This window comes from Cladophialophora psammophila, assembly GCF_000585535.1.
Source record: "Cladophialophora psammophila CBS 110553 chromosome Unknown aczJe-supercont1.5, whole genome shotgun sequence".
Taxonomy (NCBI): domain Eukaryota; kingdom Fungi; phylum Ascomycota; class Eurotiomycetes; order Chaetothyriales; family Herpotrichiellaceae; genus Cladophialophora; species Cladophialophora psammophila.
In genome coordinates this window covers 1522532-1546410 of record NW_006912926.1, presented here as the reverse complement: position 1 = coordinate 1546410, position 23879 = coordinate 1522532, and the positions used below count along the sequence as shown (strand labels likewise).

Genomic DNA, 23879 nt, shown 5'->3' with positions numbered 1-23879 from the left:
AGACGGCAGGCTTGCCAAAACAGAAAAAAAGGCAAATTCCCGGTCCTCAAAAGTCTGACAGTCCCTGCTCGGTCGCCTCCTTTGCTTCATTGTCAGAGGCAGACGTGGAAGACTGGACTTGAATGTGCAAATAAAAGTTGCTGAAGGGCTACCAGAACGTCATGACAAAGGTGCCATCCTCTTCAACCAGCCTTTGCCTCTGCGGTAGAAGGGCGCCCACGCTCTTTTCCTACTAAATGCGCTTGGAGTCGTCCTGTCTCTATTCAAGGCCTAAAATAAGGCTGTGGACTTGCCGTCAATACAGACTCCTTGTTCCCTCCTGTGGCTGTCTGGAGCCTTTGCGGCTTTGGAGACTAGGGCGGAAGCACTGGAACCTCCTGGATCTCACAGAATGGCACCAGCTATAACGCCGACTGTGTCTGCCCCTGGTTCCAAGAAACCACAGCGTCGGTTTCAATTCATCGACAATAGTGATGTTGCCTCAATGGGATCCAACTCCACCCAAGTCCGGCGCCATGTAATGCAGGAATATATGAGGGAGAAGCGATGGGAGGCTCGCTCTCACTCCAACACCGCCGATGGATCTGAAGGACCGACTCGAAAGAAGCCAGACAAGCCTACATCGCGACCGCGATCGCGCCAGAGACGTCTCCAGGGTAGAGATGCGGTTGCGACCGATGTTCGAGAATCGGCAAGGACTATAGCGGCGAAAGCGACTGCAAATGACAACGTTGACGGACAGAGCTATCTAGACGAAGCCGTCGAGGAGATTGATCGTCAGATCCCACACCTCGTGGTGGGACGGACGAAGCCTACGACCACCTTTCGTCTAGGTTCTACGGCCTTTGCCACGTTGGCGGATATGATCCCCAACGCTCCATTCACTCCTCCGTCCTCGACCAAGTCCAGTGATTCGTCACCACCTCATAGGCGGCGTTGGCCATCGAGCGGTTCTTCGTCTCAAAGCCCGGAACCACAATCGTATCTGAGTGCTGCGCGCACCGATCCGTTCGCCTCTCTGCCAATGGAACTAAGCCCTCAAGATCAGGAACTATTCGATTTCTATGCGAACGTCATGCCTGCCTGCTCATATGGGTTTGAAAGACGCAGCCCCCTTGCACACAATTGGTACCTAACTGTGTTCATCCCGGAGGCCATGAAAGGTGCCGTGTGCTTCCAAAACACCATTCTTGTTCACGCCGCCAATACGCAGGCTTGGGTCCAAGGTCTTTCAGAAACACGTCTCGCCATCGAGCATCGGGCTAAAGCGTCGCAGTTGCTCCTCCATCACTACCAACAGTACCCACATGACACTTCGGATGCAACCATATCGGCCACAATCTCTGCTGCGGCGCTGGAGGATTTTGACCCGCGCATAGAACGCCGTATATACGCGTGGATGCACTGGGACGCGGTGGTGCAAAAGATCAGAGACCGAGGTGGACCAGCAGCCCTGGTTCAAAACAACAGACTACAGATGTTGATAAATTGGTCCGATTACATTTTTTCCGGCTATAAAGGCCATGGCGCGACATTTTACTTTGACCACCAGTCATCACCGAGTCACTCATCTGACCAAGAGGCTGAGGCTATCGCTCGTGCTGAGATCGCCGAGCAGTGTGAGGAATTCATCACCTTCCTCAAATGCGCCGAACATCTTGCCCTTGTCCAAGCCGGCATGCAGGCCAACCCGATCTCACGAAACCAACAACCCTTGCGCTACTCTGTCTTTTTACCTGGACAACCGCTTTATAACCTCCTTGCAAGCCCAAATGGCCCACGGTACACGGAGACAGGACAATTCAAACAGATCATTTCCAGGTTAGCGTCTCTGCTGACAATCAACACAGCCGTTTGGGAGTATCGTCATTCAACGGAATACAGCGAAGCATTCTTCGCTGAGCTCATGGACAACATCATACATAATGAACTAGATCGACACATTTCAGTGGAAGCACTGATACAAATATTGTTGAGTGGGAGCAAAAACCCTGTCTTGTTACATACGGAGAGACCATGGTTTGTGGGGAGAATGCTCAAGGTCTCTAAGCGCTTGTCCCGACCGACTTTTGAGAGGCTGAACGAGTTACTCCTAAACTTCCTGTGTCTGGGGCCAGGGCTCGCACCCGCAATGTTGGGCTGGGAAGACGAGCTTCGTGCAGAGATTTTGAACGCCCCTTTGGTCAGCTATCGGTCCCGGTTCATGCTGGAACCACCATGATTTCTCGCTTCTCTCGCAACCTAGGCCGGCCGAAGATGACCCTTCAGCTTTTCTCGCTTGTTCTTTGCTTATTACCCATCTGCGGGGCTGACCGCAACAGCTTTCACGAGGTGAAAAAACTGTTTTGGCACGGGCATCCTTGGATTTCCGGCAGCCTGAGCCGAGGACTCACGGGGCTCTCGCTGGCGGGCCCACCTGTTCAAACACCTGACGGGAAATATACTCGCCTAGGTAGGGCCCAGCAAATGGCAGGCTGAGCTCCCTACCCTATTTGTCTTTGACCCCACGACCTCCCGAGCAACGTACAGGACCGTTGAGTTTTGACCATTGGTAATTTGCTCCTCAAAGTCGATGAAGACCTCTAAGCAGAGGGTTTTCGAACACGAAACTGTGACCTCAAGGGTGCTGCTGAGATTGGATGCATTACTCAGAGAAAGAGCTTCACATGTGCGGCTTTTTCGGGGGGTGTTGGAATCGCAATACGAGGCCCAGGTCCTTGCTGGCCTTTGGTCGCTCTCAGTGGCTTGTCTGAGTGGCCAGAGTTATCCGGGGAAGGCTCCAATTCTGCCCACCGCGTGCCGATGGCCCCCTGCCTCTCGACGCTTTGCTGAATTCGACGTCCAAGGCATCAACCCCGTCCCTCAGTCGGTCAGTTCGGAGACTTTTCCAGCACTTTGACTGCTTTTCAAACTGCACTGTTGATACCGCAACATTTGGTCAATAACATAAGCAACTCTCTCACAGGTACTGCTGCCGTCCGGCAGCGATCGGATGACAGTCAGATGCTCTTAGTAGGCTTTTGTTGTACTTTTGCATGCTTGGGGGCTTTTCTCTTTGGTTATGGTGAGTGTAATAGCAGTTCTTTCTCAGCAACGCTTCTCGCAGAATCTTGTTCGCATCAAACTACCACCATTACCCGCGGCACACACACACGCGAGCAGAGCCTACAACTGCAACGGCTTGGTACGAGATGGTGAAGACTCTTGTTTTATTTTGCAGACACGGCAGCATTGGAGATCATTCGCTGACAAGTAGCTGCTGAAATGACCAGATTCTGGCATCATCTCCTCTTCAATCGCCCAGACTGACTTTGTCAACCGCTTTGGCAATGGAACTCTAGCGGACAATACAGCAGGCGGAATTGTATCATCCTTTACAGGAGGCGCCATTATTTCGTCACTCTTTCTCAATGTGCTCTCTGACAAGTATGGCCGACGTGCTGCCATCTTTCTTGGAGCTCTGTTGGCCTGTTTAGGAGGCGCACTGCAGGGTGGTGCAAACGACGTGGCCACTATTATTGTGGGCCGGGTAATCGCTGGGCTGGCTATCGGGCTGCTATCGGCCACGATACCAAACTACTGTTCAGAGGTCGCACATCCCAAGTTTCGAGCCCTTCTTGCTGGGTTGCAACAGTGGAATATCGGCCTTGGGTTCGAGTCACAATCGGGCAAGAGTCCCTGAATCTGCTGGCTAATTGGACGCTAGGTTCGTTTGCGCCCAATGGATCGGTTATGGAAGCTCGTTGGTCCACGGTCCTTTCAGCTGGAGATTTCCACTTTCATTCCAAGTGCTGCCGGCCCTCGTCCTCGCAGCGGGAATTTGGTTCTTGCCCGAGAGTCCTCGATTCCTCGCCGAGCGCGGAGACACAGTCCATGCTCACGCAGTCTTGGAAAGACTCCATCGCAATCATGAACTCGTCGAAGCCGAGTACAAGCGCATTCAGGACAATCTAGAGGCCGAGCAAAAGTCTCGCATGGGGTGGCTCGACATGTTTCGAGAATCACGCCTCCGACGACGAGTGCTGTTGGCATGCGGGATACAGCTTTTCACGATAACGTCGGGAATCAACGTCATCAACTAGTAAGTTTCCTAGAAAGCCGGCGCTGAAGGGTGTTTGCGTCAAGGCCCTAACCTTGATGATGAAGCTGCTCGATGCTAATGAGCGACTAGTTACGGACCCAGGATTTACAGTTATCTTCATTTTAGCACGACCAGGTTAGCGCTCGCTGTCAATTGTCCTGGGGTTTTTTATATCCAGTTCTGATACGGAGCAGGTCTCTAATGATTATTGGAATATATGGTGCCCTTGCCCAGGTCTACAACACGATCTGCATCGCATTTGTAGACCGAGTGGGACGAAGAAAACTTCTAATTCCGTCCATGATCGGCATGGGAGCAGCACTATGCGTCAATGCGACCCTATCGCATTTCTACATCGACGGAAAACAAGGCCCCGGCCGCAACGAAAACGCCCTGCGCGCGTGTGTGGCCATGTATTTTGTCTTCTCGGTCTTTTTCACCAGCCTTGGGTGCATTTCCTGGATTTTCAGCAGCGAGGTGTTCCCAACGGCAATCCGGGCCAAAGGCACTTCGCTGTCCACATTCACCAATTGGGCAGTCAATCTGATCTTCGCACAGTGCTCGCCCATTGCACTTTCGAGGATGGGTTACCGGTACTTCTATATTTTCACAGCCTTCAATTGGGTCGCTGCAGCGGTGGTCTATTTCTTCTATCCTGAGACACAAGGGCATACTTTGGAGACCATGAATGAATTGTTCGGTGATCTGCAGCTTCGAAGTTCCGCAGAGTCACCTGGGAACATCACCTTTGCTGCCATGAACGAGGATAAAGTTGTGGCTGAAGAAAACACATCACCGACCAGATCAGATCCGCTTTCTGAGTCGATGAAAGCCTTTGAGAGGACCGGGGGGCGCCCCTGCAGTCGACAAATTGATCCCGCCTGATCCCGTCTACATACAATAGTCTCTGGGCCAGGTGGGAAGACGGGCGTCTAGGATGTGCCTGAATACGCCCTAGTGCGAGGGACTGCATCATCTCGGTTCGTCTGCAGCCTCACGTAATGATATATTTACGACATCTCCATCACGCCGCATGACGACCTTGTTTCTCGACTGCCCTACTACCTCCTTGTACAGAAGAACCAAGTGTGGCAACAGGTGGGTCGTTGGGTACAGCGAATAGAGCTTTTCTAGCAACCTCCAATTGAGGGATTAATCCGCCGGATGTATTTGTGATAGTCTGCTAGGCTATACAGCCTGGCCATGTTCTTCTGCATTGAAGAGCCCATGTCTCGGCCGCCATACACCGCTTGTTGATAAATGGCATATTGGGTCCTGGGGACTGCATCTGTGCCGTGACATGAGCAACACTTATCATCACCATACCCACCACCGGGGTATATTGAGGGTATCCGACTGGCCCTGGAGCCCTGAGCGATCGGCGGGCCTCCAGGGCTCACTAGACCGGAGTTAAGCAAGTGGTGGGAGGGCCAGCCACGCGATAGGACGATTGGTCCCAAACGCCACGCGAAGGACGAGCATGGAGGTTGGTAGGGTTGACTCGCGAGCGCCTTACTGACCGAGGATAACGCGCGGCGTCGATGGGATAGAGCAAAGTCGGACTCGAGATACACTGTGGACAGAGTCTCTTGCAGAATACGGCGTACACGATATACATATAAACACAACATATTCAGCTGATTCTCTTGTTTTCGGTCTTGCAAGAGCGGCTGCTCGTCCGGGGATAAAGCGGCTGCAACCACCAGCTGCTAGGTTAGAAGGAAGAGAAGCATGAGTCAGTAGTACCTAGGTAGGTACCCCCTACCTACCCAGCACTCTAGCCATGCATCCCCTCCAAAGGCGCTGGACACAAGGGTTGCATTTAAGGCTCTGTCCTACCTGTGATGCCCTTGTCCTCCCTCTTTTTTTTCAGCACTGCGAGAGCCCCAGAACGCCTGACTGAAAACGCCTCCAGGCATGGCTACTAGGCTGAACATGCCAAAAATCAGTCAAAACCAGCATTCGATCGGCGTCTGCCCACCACTTACCACGCAGCCACGGGATCGAGAATCCACCGCGTGTGTGCGTTCGATGGGCCTGTCCCCGAGCCAGTTGCCTCGCCCACTTGCTCCCGCTATGCAAGACCTAAAAACGGAGAAACGGGCAAGCCTAGCAGGGCCCAAGAGGGGATACGAGGGAGGAGGAGGAGGAGGAGCGAGGAGGGGGGGCAGCGAGGGGGCCATCGCACAGGTATCCGCTTCCAGTCCCCAGCAAGGCATCAAGCAGCAATCCCAGCTTCCACCCGCACGACCAGACTCCATCACCATGTCCAATGACGCATCCTTCTCCGTTAAAGCAGGTCCTTTGGTTAATAATGTCACGGCTTCAAGTGGGGGGTGACGAGTGCCTAAAGGGCACAGCAGCCCGGTGGGTGGAATGGGTGTGGAATGGGTGTGGACATGCTTCCTTTCCCCTTCCTGTCCCCTTCTTCCCTGGTCCCTTACCCGAGCACCGTGCCCTTTCGCTTTCCTTTGTCCTTGTCGTTGGGCGGCGGACGGATTTTTTCGTACGGCTCGTACCAGCACAGGGTTGATCAGTTCCCAAACCTCTGCTTCTTGCACACGATATCATTTTCTTCCCTTTCCCTTTTCTCTTCCTGTCGCTCCTTCTCAGCGATATCGCTGTCCCCCTTCAAAAGCACGCACCGGAGCTGCGGGGTATCTGGCTCCGAACCCGGCATCGTCGACCGGCCCTGACAAACTAATCCTTCTAAACTTTTGTGCATTTTTCTTTGCCTTTTTGTATGCCGTCACCAGACAGTTCTTTGCTCGACAACCTCGACCCTGCGGACAACTCGTGAGCGAATGAGCGCAACGACGTACTCCCCTTTTACAGTGTTTCCTCCCTTGATTGGCTGCCTGAGGCTGGAGGACGGATGGGCGACCAGGAACGGATAACGCCCCAGTCTATGGGTCGCCCTTCCGACGAGGCTCTGAGAGACGAACCTTTGACCACTGCTGCGGCTGCCACCACAAACCACAATGACGAGAATGCTTCCGAGTCGCGGCCCGAATCTCCTCCAGCTGAGACGCCGCCTAGTGACTCTGGGACAAAGCCAACCGTCCCCATGCAAAAGCGACGACGGGTGACCCGCGCCTGTGACGAGTGTCGTCGCAAAAAGATCAAGTGTGATGGCAAACAGCCTTGTACGCATTGCACCGTCTACAGCTACGGTGCGTGCCTTTACTAATCCAGGACCCTCCTTCCTCCGATGCGGCGCCATGAAGTCACTAACTGTAGGCTTTTAGAATGTACATATGATCAACCTTCCAACCGAAGACGGAATCCTGCCCCACAGTATATCGAGGCGTTGGAGCAGAGGCTGCAGAAGGCCGAGTCAGTCCTTCGCTCGGTCCTACCGGGACTCGACCTCGACGATCCTAAATTTGACGCGCGAACCGTCGAACAGTTGATCGAGGCAAGCCGTGCAAACGCCAGTGCCAGTGCCAGTGCCAGTGCCAGTGCCAGTGCCAATGCCAATGCCAATGCCAACGCCCACGCCAACGCCCACGCCCACGCCCACGCCAACGCCAACGCAAATGTCAATGGTAATGGCAATGGCAATGGAGCTGGGAATGGCAGACCAGCGGGCGACCTTCCAAAACCCGAAGATGATGCTCAACTCCAATCGATGATTGACCGAACCGGCTCGCTGGATTTAGACGACCACGGCAATTGGGATTTCCATGGCCATTCATCTGGTTATGTCTTCATGCGAAAGTTTCGCGCACAGTTTGGCGACCAGTTCCTGGCAGAGTACCGCCACCCCAGCAAAAACCGCACAATTGCCCAAATCCTCGAATCCCCCAAATCTGCAAACTCGTCACCGATAGACCTCAGCCTCCCTCATCACGTTGACCTGCCTCCTCGAGAGGTGGCCATTGAGTTGTGTCGAAACACCCTCGACGACTGCTGCGCTCTCATGCGCCCCATCCACCGACCGACTTTCTTTAAGCGACTACACGCAGTGTACGATACTGATCCCGAACAATATAACAATCGACATGTCCAGTTCCTGCCTCAACTCTATGTAGTCATGGCCGTTGGCTGCCTCTTCTCTAAGACAGAGAACGAGAACACGATGCTGGATCTCAAAGGCTACAAGGAGGCAATCGAACAAGGGTGGGGGGTTTTTCTTTTTTGAAGTCGATCTGATAACGATCACTCGCTAACGCTGCATCAGATATCAATATTTTAGTAGCGCCAAGCAGTTACTAGACATCACGGATTGCAGGGATCTGGTGACCATTCAAGCCATCGTCTTCATGATCCTCTTTTTGCAATCTTCGGCGAAATTGCCGACTTGCTACGCATATATTGGCATTGCATTGAGAGCATGTTGCCGACTGGGCTTGCACCGCAATCTGCCAATTAATAATTTCAACCCGATCGAGTCGGAGGAACGGAAGCGCATATTCTGGCTGGTACGGAAGCTAGACTGTTATGTTGGAACTGCACTTGGCCTTCCTCAAATGTTGAGTGACGACGACATCGACCAAGACTTTCCTGCCGAGGTCAACGATGAGTACATTACCGAACAAGGCATTCTGCCAATGCCGGCTGGCACATTTCCTCTCATCCGAGCAACTAACGCTCACACGAGGCTGACGATGCTTCTGAGAAAGGTGGTTCGGTATATCTACCCTCTGAAATCTCCAGGTAGCTCCAAGGCCGAGCCCGTCTATAGCATCAGCCACAAAAAGATCCGTGAGCTTGAAAGAGATCTGCAGAACTGGATGGATCAACTGCCGACCGAGTTGAGGCCTTCGGACAATGCAGGACGGGAGCTCTCCAGGTGGGTTCTACCATGTATTTGGGCGCGATGAGGAGCTGACGGTGCCCAGAGTCCAACAGCATCTGCGAATAGGCTACGCTCACGTCCAGATGATGGTCTATCGACCGTTTATACACTATGTATCTCAGGCATGTCAAGCGAGGAACGTTGATAAGAGGAGCTTCGCTTGTGCCGCCGCGTGCATCAGTGTCGCAAGGAATATTGTGCACATAACAAGCGAAATGAAGAGGCGAGGCTTATTGGTAGGATCCTACTGGTTTGTCATGTACACGACCTACTTCGCCATCCTATCGCTCGTGTTTTTCGTCATCGAAAACCCCAACAACCCCACAAGCACTGAGATCCTGAAAGATGCAAAGGAAGGACGGGACACCCTAGCAAGTCTAGCGAAACGGAGCGCAGCTGCTGATAGGTGTACTGTCAGCCTGACGGTAAGCCGCGTCCAATGACAGGTGTCATGCAATGCTCCAATGCTGACCGACTGTTCCACTTCATAGGGCCTTTTCGATGTTCTCCCGGAAAAGCTGAAGGAACGGCGGAGTTCCCTCAATTTCGCTCCAGCAAGCACTCGCAAGCGCCCACCGCCAGGTACCGAAGGAGGCCCAGCACAGGAGAGACAAACTGGCCCAGACCTCGCAAATACGATGGGCTCTCGAGAACCCTCAGCGACGCCCAGCAGGGCACGGACATTACCTTCAGATTATCTGGCAAAACTGGCAAAGAGAAACTCTCTACCAGATCCGGTCATGTCGAACTTCTCGGAGCAAGTACAAAGTGCTCAAATGATGGGATTCCAAAGCCCGTCAACGTCGTCTCCCATGTCGCCGAACTATCAATATACGCCGCAACTGGGCAATGCCCAAATACCGGATTTGAAGAATGTCATGTTCCCCAGCGACAATCCCTTCGCGTATCCTAGTCAACCCATGAGTGCCATCGAATCAGTCGATGGGCACTACTCGTTCTCCGAGCCCAGCATGACCCCCAACGACCCGAATATTTTTGGAACGCCGAGCAGCAGCCATCAGATGCCCATACCTACACCTCATTTCGCGGGTTATGATTACCCTTTTCAGCACACGTTGAATGAAACCCCTAGCTTAGCACAGCACTTTGGCAGCCAGACCAGCCGAGACTTTAATGCGCCTTTTACCGATATTCTTATGCAGAACGCGCTGGGGACGGACATGAGTCACCTGGGAGGAGTCCCGAATACGACCGAATCGATGAACATGGGGGGCGGCGATGTGAACGCCTCGACGAATCCAGACGAATACTGGAAACATCTCAATGGTGGACAGATAGGACTGGGAACCGGGCTGCCACACGGGGTGCAACAGACCAGCATGGATTATTTTAGCACTGAGAGCTGGACCCCAACTTGGGCCGAGCATCATCATCATTACGGCAACACCCCCCAGCAGTGACGTGCGGGCAGGCATCTGGCGCACTGGAGTGTTTTTGTTCTACTGGGACCCGATCTGAATTCAGGTACGGTGGCGCGGCTCTCTGCTTTATGATGATACCACACAGGGTTCGGAATCGGGAAATGGGGCTCATCGGCAATACCACGTACGGGTCCTTGGCGTAACGGCGTTCATGATCAATTTTGTCCGCAAAGGATATTGATTGGGGTTGATGTTGATTGATAAGTGAGTCGAGGATGCAACCACAGCGGACAGCATGACATGTTGAGGGGTGGGAAAATTTGAGATTTGTGGTTCCGGCAGAACACAGCACCCAAAAAAAACACCAGATCAGAACTTTCTTCTACGTACGTATTATGTGGACGAGGTAGTTGGTCGTTAGGCTTGCAGGAGAAGAATCACGCAGATCAAATTGAAACACGCTCTGCGTGCCTCCCGACGTCGTAGCGACAGCGGCAATGACCGAGCACATGACTTCACCAAGAGGAGCCACCAAGCCGAATTGAAAAAATAAGTGGCACGAATCGAAGTGCTTCGGTGTTGGAGCAGAGGTGGCTCTTGGTTGGTAATAAGCATTCCGTTTAATCTTTGGAAATAAGGAGGTCCGCCGTCCTGGTACGTACATGCTGTCAGCTGCATTCGATACTATAGCGACCACTTCGTCGCGCTGGCGTTTTCTCTGGGCTATATGTATTGGATAAGAGGAGGGGGGAAGAAGGTGGTGCCAGAGCGTGGCACTACCTTTTTCAATTCGGCGTGCCCATGTAATCGCAAAGGCCGGAAATGTTTGGGTAGCCATAGAGCAATGTATAACATATTAGTACCTAGCTAGTAAGTGTATGCTAGAGTTAGTCAGTCAGTCTGTCTGTCAATCGACTCGCGTTGGGTGGTCATTTATATAAATGTCCAAGACCAGAAAGGCGGGTTGACAGAATGCCCTGCGAAGAGAGAAGCAAGCGCAAGGAGATTTGTAGTAGTACTTTGCGCCGCACACAGATCCGTGTCCACGCACATAGTACAACCAAATGTCGAGAGTGTCTACGACTACAGTTTGCGGATTGCGAGATGAACCGTGCTTCGTAGGTCTGAAGAACAAGAACATCATCGTCGTCATCATCGTCGTCGTCGCCGCACATGCCTTGTCGGTACAGACACCAAGCACCCAAGCACCCAAGCACCCAAGCGCTCAAGAATTTCCGCTCTTTCTTCGCCCTTCACACCAAGACTTCCGCCACGGTTGGCAAGGTTACTAGGCTGGGCGCGATGCGTTGCTAGCACCCCGAGACCCAAGAAAAAGGCGAGAGGGGGGGAAAACAAGGAAAAGGGTGTCATGAAAGGCACCTCGCTTAGGAGTACGGATTTCACCAAGGGTACGAAGTATGGAGGACTCATAAGCTTGCGATGGTCCACGCACTTTTCCCCTCCTGATCTCACAAGAAGAAAGCTTAAGCGTCCTTTTCTCGATCTGATGGCGATGAACTCTTCGGACCACATGTTTCGAAGAGGCAAAGAGTCTGATCGACGGGGCATGATGGAGGTCAAGAAACTCTACCTATCAAGAGTCTTTACCTACCTTGCTATGGACCTACCCGAGACAGCTTCTGAGCATGGCGAGATACAAGTACGGCACAGGTAGAAGTATGAAAACGTCATACGACTTCCTTTTTGCCATGTGGTTCGCAAGTTTTGCCTGGTTCGGAAGTTTGCGTACGGGGAACAAGCATGTACTTGATATACCGTTCACAAGTACATGGTGCATTCGTCACGCCACTTGTTAGGCCGCAAAAAGAAAGAGGGGTATTATCTCTTTTTTTGCCACACGAGGAATAAAGGAATGATCCAACTCGCATACGACTGAAGCCTCACCGAAACGAGGAATAATCTCTAGATCGAGTCGTTCATCGCGCTTATCGTCCATGTGACCGTGCATGGCGAAGATGTCGAAGCTAAGACCGGAGAAGCCATGGCAGAGGAAACACTTGGTAGGGAGGTACGAAGACCAAGAGATTCCGGTCTTGGACCGCAAATTTGGGGCCACTGTGGGCAAATTCCTTACCCAGTGCCTCCTGTAGCATGACGGAGCATGGAGCCAGGGGCCACCAATTTTGGACAAGGGTTTGCCACCGCCTGTGAGGGGACGTCCCATCTTGCGGTGTCACCACAGGGAGTGACAGTGCTGCGCCTCGCTCACCATGGTCTTGGACTCTTGGTTCATGTTCCTCCCTTGGCCAATTTCTCGTCCCGCTGAGCCTGTTCCAAGGATTTCCGACGTTCCAAGAAGACCAAGACTCATCAGGGTTTCATCGGGGTCCCATTCCGCTCTCAGCTCCTCGTTTTCTCGGCCGTCTCTCTCGCTCTTGCACGTAGCCATGAGACGACGACCAAACACAAAGGGGGCGTGCGTGCAATCAACGCCGTGAAAGGGGCTGCCGGGCAGATGGGCCGGCGTCTGGCACATCAAAAGTTCACCGCGGAGGAAGGTTATTGAGATGGATATTTCCGGAATGCAGACTTCGCTTTGCACGTCCCGAGTTCGTATCACGCTGACAGCCACCCGACACGAGCTCAGGATTGAGTGAGAGTCTGCTCACAGTGCTTGTGCTCAGCGTGCTCAAGCGTGCCCAGAGCTGCTCTCCTAGTCGGCGCAATGAAGCACCAGGGCCCCACCTGCGCGCAGCAATGGGTGGCCTCTGAATGGCGGGATTCTCTAGCGGCTTGGCACGGGCTCCTGCCAAGCCGCTAATGAAAGCTGGAAGGTGCTCAGTCACTGCCACTCTGCGCTTCAAGGGCCAGATGCGTGTCGCCCTCTCCCTCTGGTCCCTCTGGTCCCTCTGGTGCCTCTTCCTCTTCCTCTGCTCTCTATCTTCTGAGGCCCCAGGCTCAGCTCCTGCCTCGTCCTCTCATGCTCTTTCCCCTTCTGTTTCGCTGAATTTGAATCGCCTGGTGGCTCCTGCCCCCCCATCACCTCACCCAACCTATTGCTCCCCTCCCCCCCCAAACAGCATCAAAGCCCCCCTCCCCCCCCCCCGGCCGCGAACAGAATAGTAGTGTCTTCCCTCTCGTATCTAATTAATTAAACCTGCTCCTCTCTGAGCGCTTCTTTCTGCCCTCCAGGCGACCTTGGGATCCCTCGTCCTATCGTCATCTTAGCCCGCTGTCCGAGTCCAGAAACCGCCAGATCACCCAGAGGGACGATATACTTAATAGTAGTCGGTCGCCCGCACCCGCCTAACTACTCAGGCCAAAAAAAAAAACCTTCACCACCTTTTCTCTCACCCGGAATTTCGGTTGCCCTTCACTCTTCTTCGTCTTCTACATCCTCACCTTTTCACCTTTTCATCACCCTCGCCATCCGCTTGGCGTGTTTCTATCGCGGGATCGGCTTCGCATCGCAGCCTCGCGTTCTGAAGTTGGGACTCTTCGATTCCGCCGCCAAGTATCGACATCGCTCTTGGCGTTGACTTCGAGCCAAGCAAACAATGGCTGATTTGGGAGAGAGAAACACGCCCACACCCAATCCTCCTGCCTCTCAGGAGGTTGCTCAACAACCAGCTCAACTCCAGCAGCAGCCGCTGGCCTCAAACCAGCCCGCGCCCAGCGTCAACGCTGCTGGGGAAAACCTGCAGTGTCAGTGGCAAGGGTGCGGCGAGCGCTGCCCTTCAGCTGAAGCGCTTTACGTGAGCCTCCCGCCCTCCCTCTCTTCTCCCCCTCTGTCTTGATGTCCCTCGACGCGTTCTAACATGGGCTACTCCAGGAGCATGTCTGCGAGCGCCATGTCGGTCGTAAGTCGACGAACAATCTCAACTTGACCTGCGCCTGGGGCGCTTGCCGCACCACCACTGTGAAACGCGACCACATTACCTCCCACATCCGCGTTCATGTTCCGTTGAAACCTCACAAGTGCGAATTTTGCGGCAAGGCCTTCAAGCGTCCGCAAGACCTCAAGAAACATGTCAAAACTCACGCCGACGATAGCGTCATCATGCGCTCTCCCAACATGGAGCCCGGTGGTGGCCAGCGTCAATCTCAGAATGGCATGGGACAAGGTGGGCAGTACGGCAACTCATACTATGGTCGCAGTCTGACTGGACAAGTGCCTCCAAACTACTATGCCCCTGCCATGCCAGGTCCGCAAGATTACACTGGCCAGCATCACCCCAATCAGTATTACCAGCCGCATCCTCCGGTCCCGGTAAGCACCATCTCCTCTTCTTTGCTCCGATCCAGTTGCCGCGCGAACATGACGCTAATGGCGAATGGCAGACAGGACAACACCCCGGCTATGGCCCGGTGACATACTACAGCACCGCGCCCCAGACCACCTACGACTATGAGGCCCGCAAGCGCGGCTACGACGCTCTCGACCATTTCTTCGGCCAGGTCAAGCGCAGGGAGGTCGACCCGATCAATTTCCACAACGTCAGCCGTCGTCTATTCGAGCTCCAAGGCCTGCAGCTGCCACAGATCATCCCAGCCGCCATTCCGACTCCCGCCTATCAACCGGTTTCGGTTGGTGGTGCCTATGGGCAAGAAGACCCTATCCAAGCCTACAGCTTGCCACCCATGGGTAACGCGAAGACAAGGGAAGATTTGACATCTATCGACCAAATCCTGGAGCAGATGCAAGCCACCATCTACGAAAACGATGCTCATCTCACCGCCGGCGTAGCACCCACAGGCTCCGGCTATGTAACATATGCCCGCTCCAGTAACAGCCCCCCAAGCTCTTCCCATCATCATCATCATCATCATCCATCAGCTACCGCTCACACGAATTCAGCCTCGTTGCTCCAGCACGGCCACCAAGACAGCATTGCAAGCGGTGCCACGGATGCCAGCACACCGGGTCTCACCCCTCCGTCGTCTGCGCAAAGTTACACGTCCGGCCAAAGTCCCCTACCGGGCCATGCCGCACCGACCAGCAGTGCCATGTACCCAACTTTGCCAGCTAGTGCTAGCGATATGGCATACGCCGCTGCCAATGCCGCGACTCTCAGCGGTCTCTACGAGGGCAATGACCGCCGCCGCTGGGATGGTGGCCGACTTCAGCGTGCTGCTCCTGGCAAGCTCAAGGACGAAATGGATACCGGCAGCGACGGTTCCGTCACTCCTCCGGCCTCTGGTGCCAACAAAGAGGCCAAGGGCAAAAAGAAGGCGTCGCTCCAAGATAGCGTCATTGACCCTGCCCTCGCCAGTGTTGAAGGCGCTGAGACCCCTAAGAGCGGCGAATCCAAAGATACTCCCGACCAGACTGAGATGTGGGTTCAAAATATGCGTCTGATCGAATGGATGCGCGAGTTCATCAAGAAGAAGCTTCAGAGCGGCGAATACGAGGATGGTGACGCGGCGGGTAAGGACTTGGCCGAGAAGGAATCTGGCGAGCACGCGGATGCCGAGATGACTGGCACCGACGAACACAAGGAGAAATCCGAGGAAGAACAGCTTTACCCTGTGCTTCGGCACGTGGAAGAAACGGCCTAATCTGGGTGTTGTTGATGATGGAATTGGGGCGGGAGCGTCGAGTTTTGTCCAGATATTGATGAAAGAAAAAAAAGGGAAAGGATCCAAACATGGCTTGTATGAAAGCCTCAAGGGGGCGTTGGATGGGCTGGCTACGAATCGATGACTTTTTATTCATCACTCTCGCTATTTTTGGCAGTCGGGGAAACGAGGTCGGATTGCACGGATGAATATGACGGCCACCAAAATGCAATCCCAGACATTGACACCGCGAGAGAGATGGACGTGGACAAGTAGTCCCATGGTCGCAGCTTTTATCCCCCTTGTTCTCTAAATCTTGTACCTGTCGGGTACATCGTTGCAGGTGCCCTTGCCTGTTGAAGAATTCGCGCCATTACACTGAGTGGTGCCTCTGGCCGCCCTTCAAAGGCAGAAAGAAGTCTTCATCGAGGGATTCTGGCAAGGATCAGACATGATAATCATGGTATCAATCTAGGTTCTGCGCATGGCCCCCCAATATTGGTGATGATCTTCTGCGTGGTACAAATAAGCTTTTCTCTGCTGATTTCCCCTATCAAGTTGCGTTCCATCTCACCATCTCAACCTCCTCGCTTCGTCCCCTGCAACAAGGAGATGAGATGCTATACGTGACGCCGTCTCCTGGTCATCTCCTTATTGTCCATGTTCGCTCTACAAGTGAAGATAATATCTTCTCGTGTTGCATTACGTTATAAGAAGAGATTCGCTCCAATATCAGGTGATTCTTGCAGATTTGTGTTGTTAGTTGCGGAAAAGCTCGGTAAGTTGCACATTTCAACCTCTCATGATGGAGTTTCCATCGTCACCTGTTTCGAGATCCAAGCGCCATCCTCCACAAAAGTGCAGCATCGGCTTCCAGAGATTGGTTAGGGATTAGAGGAGGCATGCGCGTACCCTGTCTTAGGTCCGACCCGAGCATCAATGCGCTCGTCGGGGCTCCAGCCCCCAAGACATCTCATGACTTTACAACCTCATTTAATCAAGCTTGATCGCTGCATACATCTGGCGAGCGAGTCACTTGAGGATCTAGGATACAGCCCAAACAATCTTCACTTTGATATCTGTCAAAATACCCGATTGAATCGAATCGAGAGGAGAGAAAAGAAACGAACAGAAACGAACAGATCATGAACGGACCCAGCCAAAAGGTCTTGGTCCGCAGCTTCGAGAGTGTGGTGCGAGGAGATGTTGCGTCCGTCGGAGGCAAGAATGCTTCCTTGGGAGAGATGATCGGTGGCCTCAAGAAAGAGGGCATCGCCGTTCCGCCTGGCTTTGCCACAACCGCAGACGCGTATTGGCGCTATGTCGACGCAAACGACATCAGGGGGAAGATGACCAAGCTAATCGAGGAATGGCAATCTGGCAAAGCAACTCTTTCGGAAACTGGCTCTGCAGTGCGCAATCTGTTTTTACGTGGTGACTGGCCGGCGGATGTGGCAACCGCCATCGCAAACGCCTATCAGGAGCTTTCTGCGCAAGCAGGCATTAAGAATCTATCCGTGGCCGTACGCTCCAGCGCCACGGCTGAGGACTTGCCCGACGCAAGTTTTGCTGGCCAACAAGAAACATTTTTGAATATCTCGGGTCAAGCGGCGCTATTAAGCGCCTGCCGACGTTGCTACGCTTCACTTTTCACGGACCGGGCTATCAGCTACAGACAGACCGCACATTTTGATCATATGAAAGTCGCCCTGTCTATCGGCGTGCAACGCATGGTTCGATCGGATGCTGCCGGTTCCGGGGTGATGTTTACTCTCGACACTGAAAGTGGTTTCAACAAGGTTGTGCTCATCAACGCAGCCTGGGGTCTGGGCGAAAATGTCGTTCAGGGCACCGTCAATCCCGACGAATACCAAATCTTCAAACCGCTTCTCACGAATCCCGACCTCGTTCCCATTATTGAGAAGAAACGCGGTGAAAAGGCTATGAAGATGATATATGGAAATGAGCATATGCCAACCCGCAACGTGCCCACCTCAAAGAAAGAGCGGCACAGCTTCGTGCTCGACGATCAGGAAATCCTCAACCTGGCGCGCTGGGCTTGCATTATAGAGAACCACTACAAATGCCCCATGGATATAGAATGGGCCAAGGACGGCATCACTGGAGAGATGTTTATTGTCCAGGCGCGGCCGGAGACTGTGCAAGCACGCCGTGAAGCCAGCGTCTTCAAAACTTACAAGATTGGCAAGAAGGGCCGTGTTCTGGCGACTGGTCTTTCGGTTGGCGAGGCAGCCGTGTCGGGCCGTCTATGCCTCATCGAATCGGCCAAGGACATCGGTAAGTTCGTAGATGGGTCGATCTTGGTTACGGCAACAACTGATCCGGACTGGGTGCCAATCATGAAGCGAGCCGCAGCTATCATCACCGACCATGGCGGGCGAACATCGCACGCAGCCATTGTAAGTCGTGAACTCGGTGTCCCTGCGGTCGTTGGAACTGGAAATGCCACCTATGTTCTGCACACAGGACAAGATGTTACCGTGTCTTGTGCCGAGGGCGATACTGCGTTTGTCTATGAAGGCATCTCGGAAATCACGGCCAAGGAGCTTGACGTGACCGGGCTACCAGCCACCCGAACCAGCGTCATGCTCAATCTCGCCAATCCGGCGGCCGCTTATCGTTGGTGGCGTCTCCCCGCCGACGGGATCGGATTGGCACGAATGGAATTCGTCGTCAGCAGCATTCAAGTTCATCCTATGGCACTGGTCCATTTCGAGAAAGTGAAGGACGAAAACGCCCAGGCAGAAATCACCAGACTGACAGCCGGTTACAAGGACAAGCCCGAGTATTTCGTGGACAAGCTCTCTCGCGGGCTGGCATGCTTGTGCGCCGCCGTCTACCCCAAGCCAGCCATTATCCGTATGAGCGATTTCAAGACGAACGAGTACGCCAATCTCATCGGCGGAAAGGACTTTGAGCCAAAAGAAGAGAACCCGATGCTCGGATTCCGGGGTGCGTCGCGGTACTACTCTCCACGCTATAAAGAAGGCTTCGCGCTCGAATGCAGAGCAATCAAACGGATACGGGAAGAAATGGGCTTTACGAACGCCATCATCATGATCCCCTTCTGCCGGACCATCGGCGAGGCGGCAAAGGTGATGGAGGTGATGGCGGAAAACGGGCTAAAGCGCGGCGAGGGCGGCCTCCAGGTCTATGTGATGTGCGAGATCCCCTCCAACGTGATACTGGCCGAGGAATTCACCCACCAGTTCGACGGCTTCTCCATCGGCTCCAACGACCTGACCCAGCTCACGCTGGGCGTGGACCGCGACTCGGCCGAGCTGGCCGACCTCTTCGACGAGCAGGACGCGGCCGTCAAGTGGATGATCTCGCGCGTCATCACGGTGGCGCGCAAGACCGGCCGCAAGATCGGCCTCTGCGGCCAGGCACCCAGCAACCATCCCGAATTCGCGAGGTTCCTGGTCGACTGTGGCATCAGCTCCGTTTCGGTCAGCCCGGATAGTTTCCTCGAGGTCAAGAAGCACGTCCTTGCGAGCGAAGAGGCACAGGCACAAGCCAAGACGAATGGTTCTTGACTGTTTTTGTACTAGTAGCTACGTATGGAGGAAGGGGGAAAGGAGGGAAAAGATGGAAATTGCAAAAGAGTCGTCTCAAAACAACTCATCACGTGCGAGGTGCGAACGAGTTACATACCTTCAGAATCATAGTGAATTCACGAGGGTGTTTTCATTACAAGCACCACAAATGTACATGGTATTTAGCCTCGATCGTCCATCATCCGATGGTTTATATCCAGGTAGGGACTATCAGGCCAGAGCTAGAGTGTACTGTACTCCGAACCCCGGAAAAGAAAAGAACAAAAAGAAAGTGTTTCAATTTTTGTCTTTCTGTCTCATGCCTTGTGTCTACATTAGGCTGTTTGGTTGGGTACAGGATATAGGATAGTGGATAGTGGATAGTGGATACTGGATACAGGCATATTAAAATGTAGCATTTGTAATGTATCGAAGTCCCCCTCGGCCCCTAAATCCCCCTAAAGGCCCTAAAATCCTTCTCCCTTGCCCTGCGGCCCAGCCCTGTCATATGGCTTGCCTTGCTTGATACCGCGCCCGACCTAAGCTCGCTCGTATCTGACAATTCAATAAGTACTGGGTACAGTAGCGGCAGCAGGAATGCACGAATCCAATTTTCTCGGTCCCCAGGTCTCGGCTCCCTGGCCCCATGGTAGAACATACCGTGAAAGCGGTCGTTGCAGAAGAGTAGTAAGAGGAAATACACATGGGAGAAAGAGGAAAGAAAAAGAAAAGAAAAGAAAAGGCTAGCAACGAGATCCGGAAGAGCCCCTCTTCGCTCTTCGTCCTTTACCCCTTTATCCATTGCCCCCGTTAGCCCGCCCTGTTGGCATTTATCCCCTCGAGCCCTTGACGCCGTTGAGAACTACGGACCCAGCAACTTCTGGGCCGCCTCCCTCACGATGTGCGCGGACTCGGCCAACTTGGCCTTCTCCTCGCTCGACAACGGGAGCGACAAAGCCTTGACAACGCCATGTCTACCCAGGACGACAGGCATGCTCACGCAGCAGTCAAGTTCCGGCTGGAAGTGGCTGACAGGGCGGACGTCGCGCCTGTCGAAAATGATCGAGCCGCAAATGTTGGACACGACGGACGCGATGCCGAATGCGATGGCCCCCTTCGTATCGACGATGCGTTGGCCCTCACGCTTGCATTGTTCAGCGAGCTCCTCTCTGTTGAATTCCTTTTCCGGGAGAGCCTCTCCGATCGGCACCCCGTCGATGGAGGCAAGTGACCAGGCCACAAATTGAGAGTCTCCATGCTCTCCCAGCACATATGCACTTACCGGACCAGTCGCAACCTGTGGTAGAGTTTCAAATTAGCCGCTGGGTTGATGACAAGGAAGGGTCAGATCGGTGCTGATATGTACCTACCTCGAACCTATCCGCCAGCATTCTCCGAAGTCGAACCGTATCCAAGAAGGTGCCTGAGCCTATGACTTGACGACTTGGAAGACCGGAGAGTTTTTGAGCCAGGGTTGTGAGCACATCGACGGGGTGCGACACGACAATCATGATGAGGTCTGAGCGGAACGGTCTCATCGAGTCGATGATCCTCCGGAGAATGGCAGTGTTCCTCTCGACTAGCTGAAGTGAGGTTTCACCTGGTTTGCATGCGTCAGCCACTCTTGTTCGCAGAACATGAACCACAAGAGAAGACCGGTATGGCGTCCATGAGCAAGGTCTCTTCTCTTACCTCTTGTCCTTTTCGACCCGGCAGTAATGACTACAATGTCACACTCGCCGGCTTCCTTGTACGTTCCGGCCCGGACACGGGTACTGCTGTCTTCGGCGTAGCAGGCGTCCGAGAGGTCGCGTACCTGGCCGTCTCTCTTCTCCGGCTTGATGTCGACCAGCAGGATCTCTTTATAAAGGGAGCCTTGCAGGAGAGCGTAGGCCGAGGCGGCACCTACCTCTCCGGCTCCAATAATGGCAATCCGATCAGTCATCTTGTAGTTCTTGTGTGTTTGGTTTTTTGACAATATGTCAGTGCCATCATCTCCTCTTTTGAGGCGGCCGCCCTAGGTGGTTTTATAGATCCTCGCGAAAATACTGGATAAAAAAAGGTGGTGTGTTGGTGGCGTGAGTTTGGGACATTGGCGGGTCTTGGGACGTCCGAGGCATCATCACATGTTGGACACGTGCCGATGAATTGTGCGCCTTGTACAGTTTTCATGGCAAGTCGGTGTGGCTTATTCTCTCCGCGACGTGCGTCTTGGTTTGCTCGAGATAAGAAAGAGGTTGGAGGTTGGAGGTGAGAGGTGTTACGTGTGGGCTGAGTTGTGTATCTGGGCTTGGTCTGGGTACGCATCTAACGTGTAATTGCGGAAGGGAGCAACTTCGGTAGAAGCGAAGCCATCTCCTTGGCAGCGCAGCCTTGTCACACAGCCTTGTCACACAGCCTTGTCACACAGCCTTGTCACACAGCCTTGTCACACAGCCTTGTCACACAGCCTTGTCACTCTGCAGGGTGTGGCCACTCCTTGCGCATAACTCTATGACTCTGGGAGGCGTCTTCGAGTGAGCCATATTCCTGCAAGTACAAGTACTATTGAATAGTACCTGCCGCATCCTAGCCAATACTTGGAGATTATATAGGATACGGGTGCCAGGTCAAGGTCGGCTCCCACCATGTCGCCATGGCAAGTCAACAGCCAAGCAGGCTACGTATCTCATGGCTGGAAAAGGGGCACACGAGGCTGCGCAGCCAGGAGGATCAAAAATAGTAAGTGGCCATTTCTCCGGCCAAGACCCAGGCTCTATAGGAACGTGGTTCAGGAGGAAGTGATCCCGCCTTTTCTCGAATATATAAAAATCCCCCTGCCTCCGGAGTCGGGCTCTTTAATTTCTGTGCTCACTTCGATGCGCCTTATGCTCGACATGTGGGTTTTAAGTTAAGTCTAGCCAGCTGCTTCTGGCTGCAACACTCGGGAATATGATTAAGAGGTCGGTTTTACCCCAGCAAAACATGACATGTTTCAAGTCCATCGGAAAGCCATTCAAGACCATTTGCGAACTACCCACAAAGATAGGTTTCAGGACAAACATGCCCGACGTAGAGGCCAATACAGCCAGCAGTGCAAGCCTCGAAATTGGATTCGACCAACAGAATCCTCCGACACCACTACAACTCGAAACGCAACCAGTCCAACCTTCAAGGCTGTAAGACTGCATGTCCAGTTCCCTCATCTCATCGGAACAGTACTGACCATCTAGTCAACATGTCCTGATAGTGGTCGCCTCGACGACCCTCATTTTTACAGTATGCGGCATCGGCTTTTCCTTTGGTGTGTACCAAGATGTCTACCAGGGCCTGTCCCACGACCCTTCATCGCCATTCTACGGCTCATCACCAGCCATGATTGACCTCATCGGCACACTGGCCATCTCGCTCATGACGATCGGAGCTCCCTACGCGACGGCGTGGACTAAACGATTTCCTCCCCAATTTGTCATCTGGGCTGGTGGAATCGTGTTTTCTCTCGCCTTGCTGTTGGCTTCTTTCGGACAACGAATGTGGGAAATCCAGCTCACTCAAGGATTGCTCTGCGGGATGGGGACTTGCCTATCATACATGCCCGCGGTCACGGTGGCGCCGACTTGGTTTACGGCTCGTCGCGGTCTGGCCATGGGTATTGTTCTTTCGGGCACTGGCATCGGAGGCGTCGTCTGGGCTCCTGTGCTGCATGGATTGATCACCAAAACCGGGTTTCGCAACTCTTTGCGCATATCAGCAGCCGTTGCCTTTGTGCTCATCAGTGTCACTGCTCCCGTCATGCGTTGGGAAGCTACTGCATCACGCCGGTTCAGAGCAGAAGCGAGGCATTCATCCGGCATCGTTGGCCTGCTCAAAATCCCCTTGGTGGACTATCGCATCGCTCGATCCCACACCTTCTTTGCGCAAGCACTGGGGGCCGCACTGCAATCCGCGGCATATTACACCCCCGTGTTTTTCTTCGCCTCGTATGCAAGAACCTTGGGCTACTCGTCAGCCACGGCTTCGAACTTTATCGCCCTATCCAACGCTGCCAACGCTATTGGGAAGATCATCATCGGCCACGCAGCGGACAGAATCGGTCGGCTCAATGCTTTGTTCCTGACTACGGCTATTTCAGCGGTCGCTGCGCTTGGATTGTGGATTCCCTCGTCCCTTTCCTCGACCCAGGCCGACAGCCGCCACCTGTTTATCGCCTTCACGGTGCTCTATGGCGTTTTCGCGTCCGCATACGTGTCACTCTTCCCGACCTCTCTTGTCGAGCTCTTTGGAATTCAAAACTTTGCCTCGGTGAACGGGTTTCTGTACATGGTGCGAGGATTGGCCACCATGGTCGGGACACCCGTCGCCGGCGCACTCATCCGAAGTGCTACTCATGAAAAAGGCCCTGCCCCGTACCAGAACACTGCCATTTTGGTGGGCGTGCTGCTGGCAAGTGCCACCCTGGCCGTGTTTTGGGTCAGATTGGAGGCTGCGGTCAGCCATTTGAGGCAAGGAGGCGCAAAATGGAAGCTTTGATGTGAGCCCGCGTTTTGGGCCAGAGGGCT

The 23879-nt window shown here is 53.6% G+C and overlaps 7 protein-coding genes across 7 annotated transcripts; 6 read left to right on the top strand and 1 right to left on the bottom strand.

The window, feature by feature from the left end:
- Positions 1-391: 391 nt before the first annotated feature.
- Positions 392-2221, top strand: A1O5_04204 (uncharacterized protein; the record flags this gene model as incomplete). The annotated part of the gene is made up of 1 exon (XM_007744812.1): positions 392-2221. One exon carries the CDS (start codon positions 392-394, stop codon positions 2219-2221), a length of 1830 nt encoding a protein of 609 aa, XP_007743002.1.
- An 840-nt stretch (positions 2222-3061) lies between these two features.
- A1O5_04203 (uncharacterized protein) lies at positions 3062-4966 on the top strand (the record flags this gene model as incomplete). The annotated part of the gene is made up of 5 exons (XM_007744811.1): positions 3062-3194; positions 3273-3651; positions 3707-4081; positions 4172-4216; positions 4276-4966. The coding sequence occupies 5 exons, from the start codon at positions 3062-3064 to the stop codon at positions 4964-4966; spliced, it is 1623 nt and encodes a 540-aa protein (XP_007743001.1).
- Positions 4967-6956: 1990 nt separating this feature from the next.
- A1O5_04202 (uncharacterized protein) lies at positions 6957-10303 on the top strand (the record flags this gene model as incomplete). Its single annotated transcript, XM_007744810.1, has 6 exons — positions 6957-7254; positions 7330-7548; positions 7669-8203; positions 8265-8876; positions 8926-9307; positions 9374-10303. 6 exons carry the CDS (start codon positions 6957-6959, stop codon positions 10301-10303), a joined length of 2976 nt encoding a protein of 991 aa, XP_007743000.1.
- A 3479-nt stretch (positions 10304-13782) lies between these two features.
- Positions 13783-15784, top strand: A1O5_04201 (uncharacterized protein; the record flags this gene model as incomplete). Its single annotated transcript, XM_007744809.1, has 3 exons — positions 13783-13980; positions 14058-14495; positions 14567-15784. The coding sequence occupies 3 exons, from the start codon at positions 13783-13785 to the stop codon at positions 15782-15784; spliced, it is 1854 nt and encodes a 617-aa protein (XP_007742999.1).
- A 1145-nt stretch (positions 15785-16929) lies between these two features.
- On the top strand, positions 16930-19341 carry A1O5_04200 (phosphoenolpyruvate synthase; the record flags this gene model as incomplete). Its single annotated transcript, XM_007744808.1, has 1 exon — positions 16930-19341. One exon carries the CDS (start codon positions 16930-16932, stop codon positions 19339-19341), a length of 2412 nt encoding a protein of 803 aa, XP_007742998.1.
- An 862-nt stretch (positions 19342-20203) lies between these two features.
- A1O5_04199 (uncharacterized protein) lies at positions 20204-21286 on the bottom strand (the record flags this gene model as incomplete). The annotated part of the gene is made up of 3 exons (XM_007744807.1): positions 20204-20638; positions 20712-20941; positions 21034-21286. The coding sequence occupies 3 exons, from the start codon at positions 21284-21286 to the stop codon at positions 20204-20206; spliced, it is 918 nt and encodes a 305-aa protein (XP_007742997.1).
- Positions 21287-22383: 1097 nt separating this feature from the next.
- On the top strand, positions 22384-23850 carry A1O5_04198 (uncharacterized protein; the record flags this gene model as incomplete). Its single annotated transcript, XM_007744806.1, has 2 exons — positions 22384-22499; positions 22554-23850. The coding sequence occupies 2 exons, from the start codon at positions 22384-22386 to the stop codon at positions 23848-23850; spliced, it is 1413 nt and encodes a 470-aa protein (XP_007742996.1).
- Positions 23851-23879: the final 29 nt, after the last annotated feature.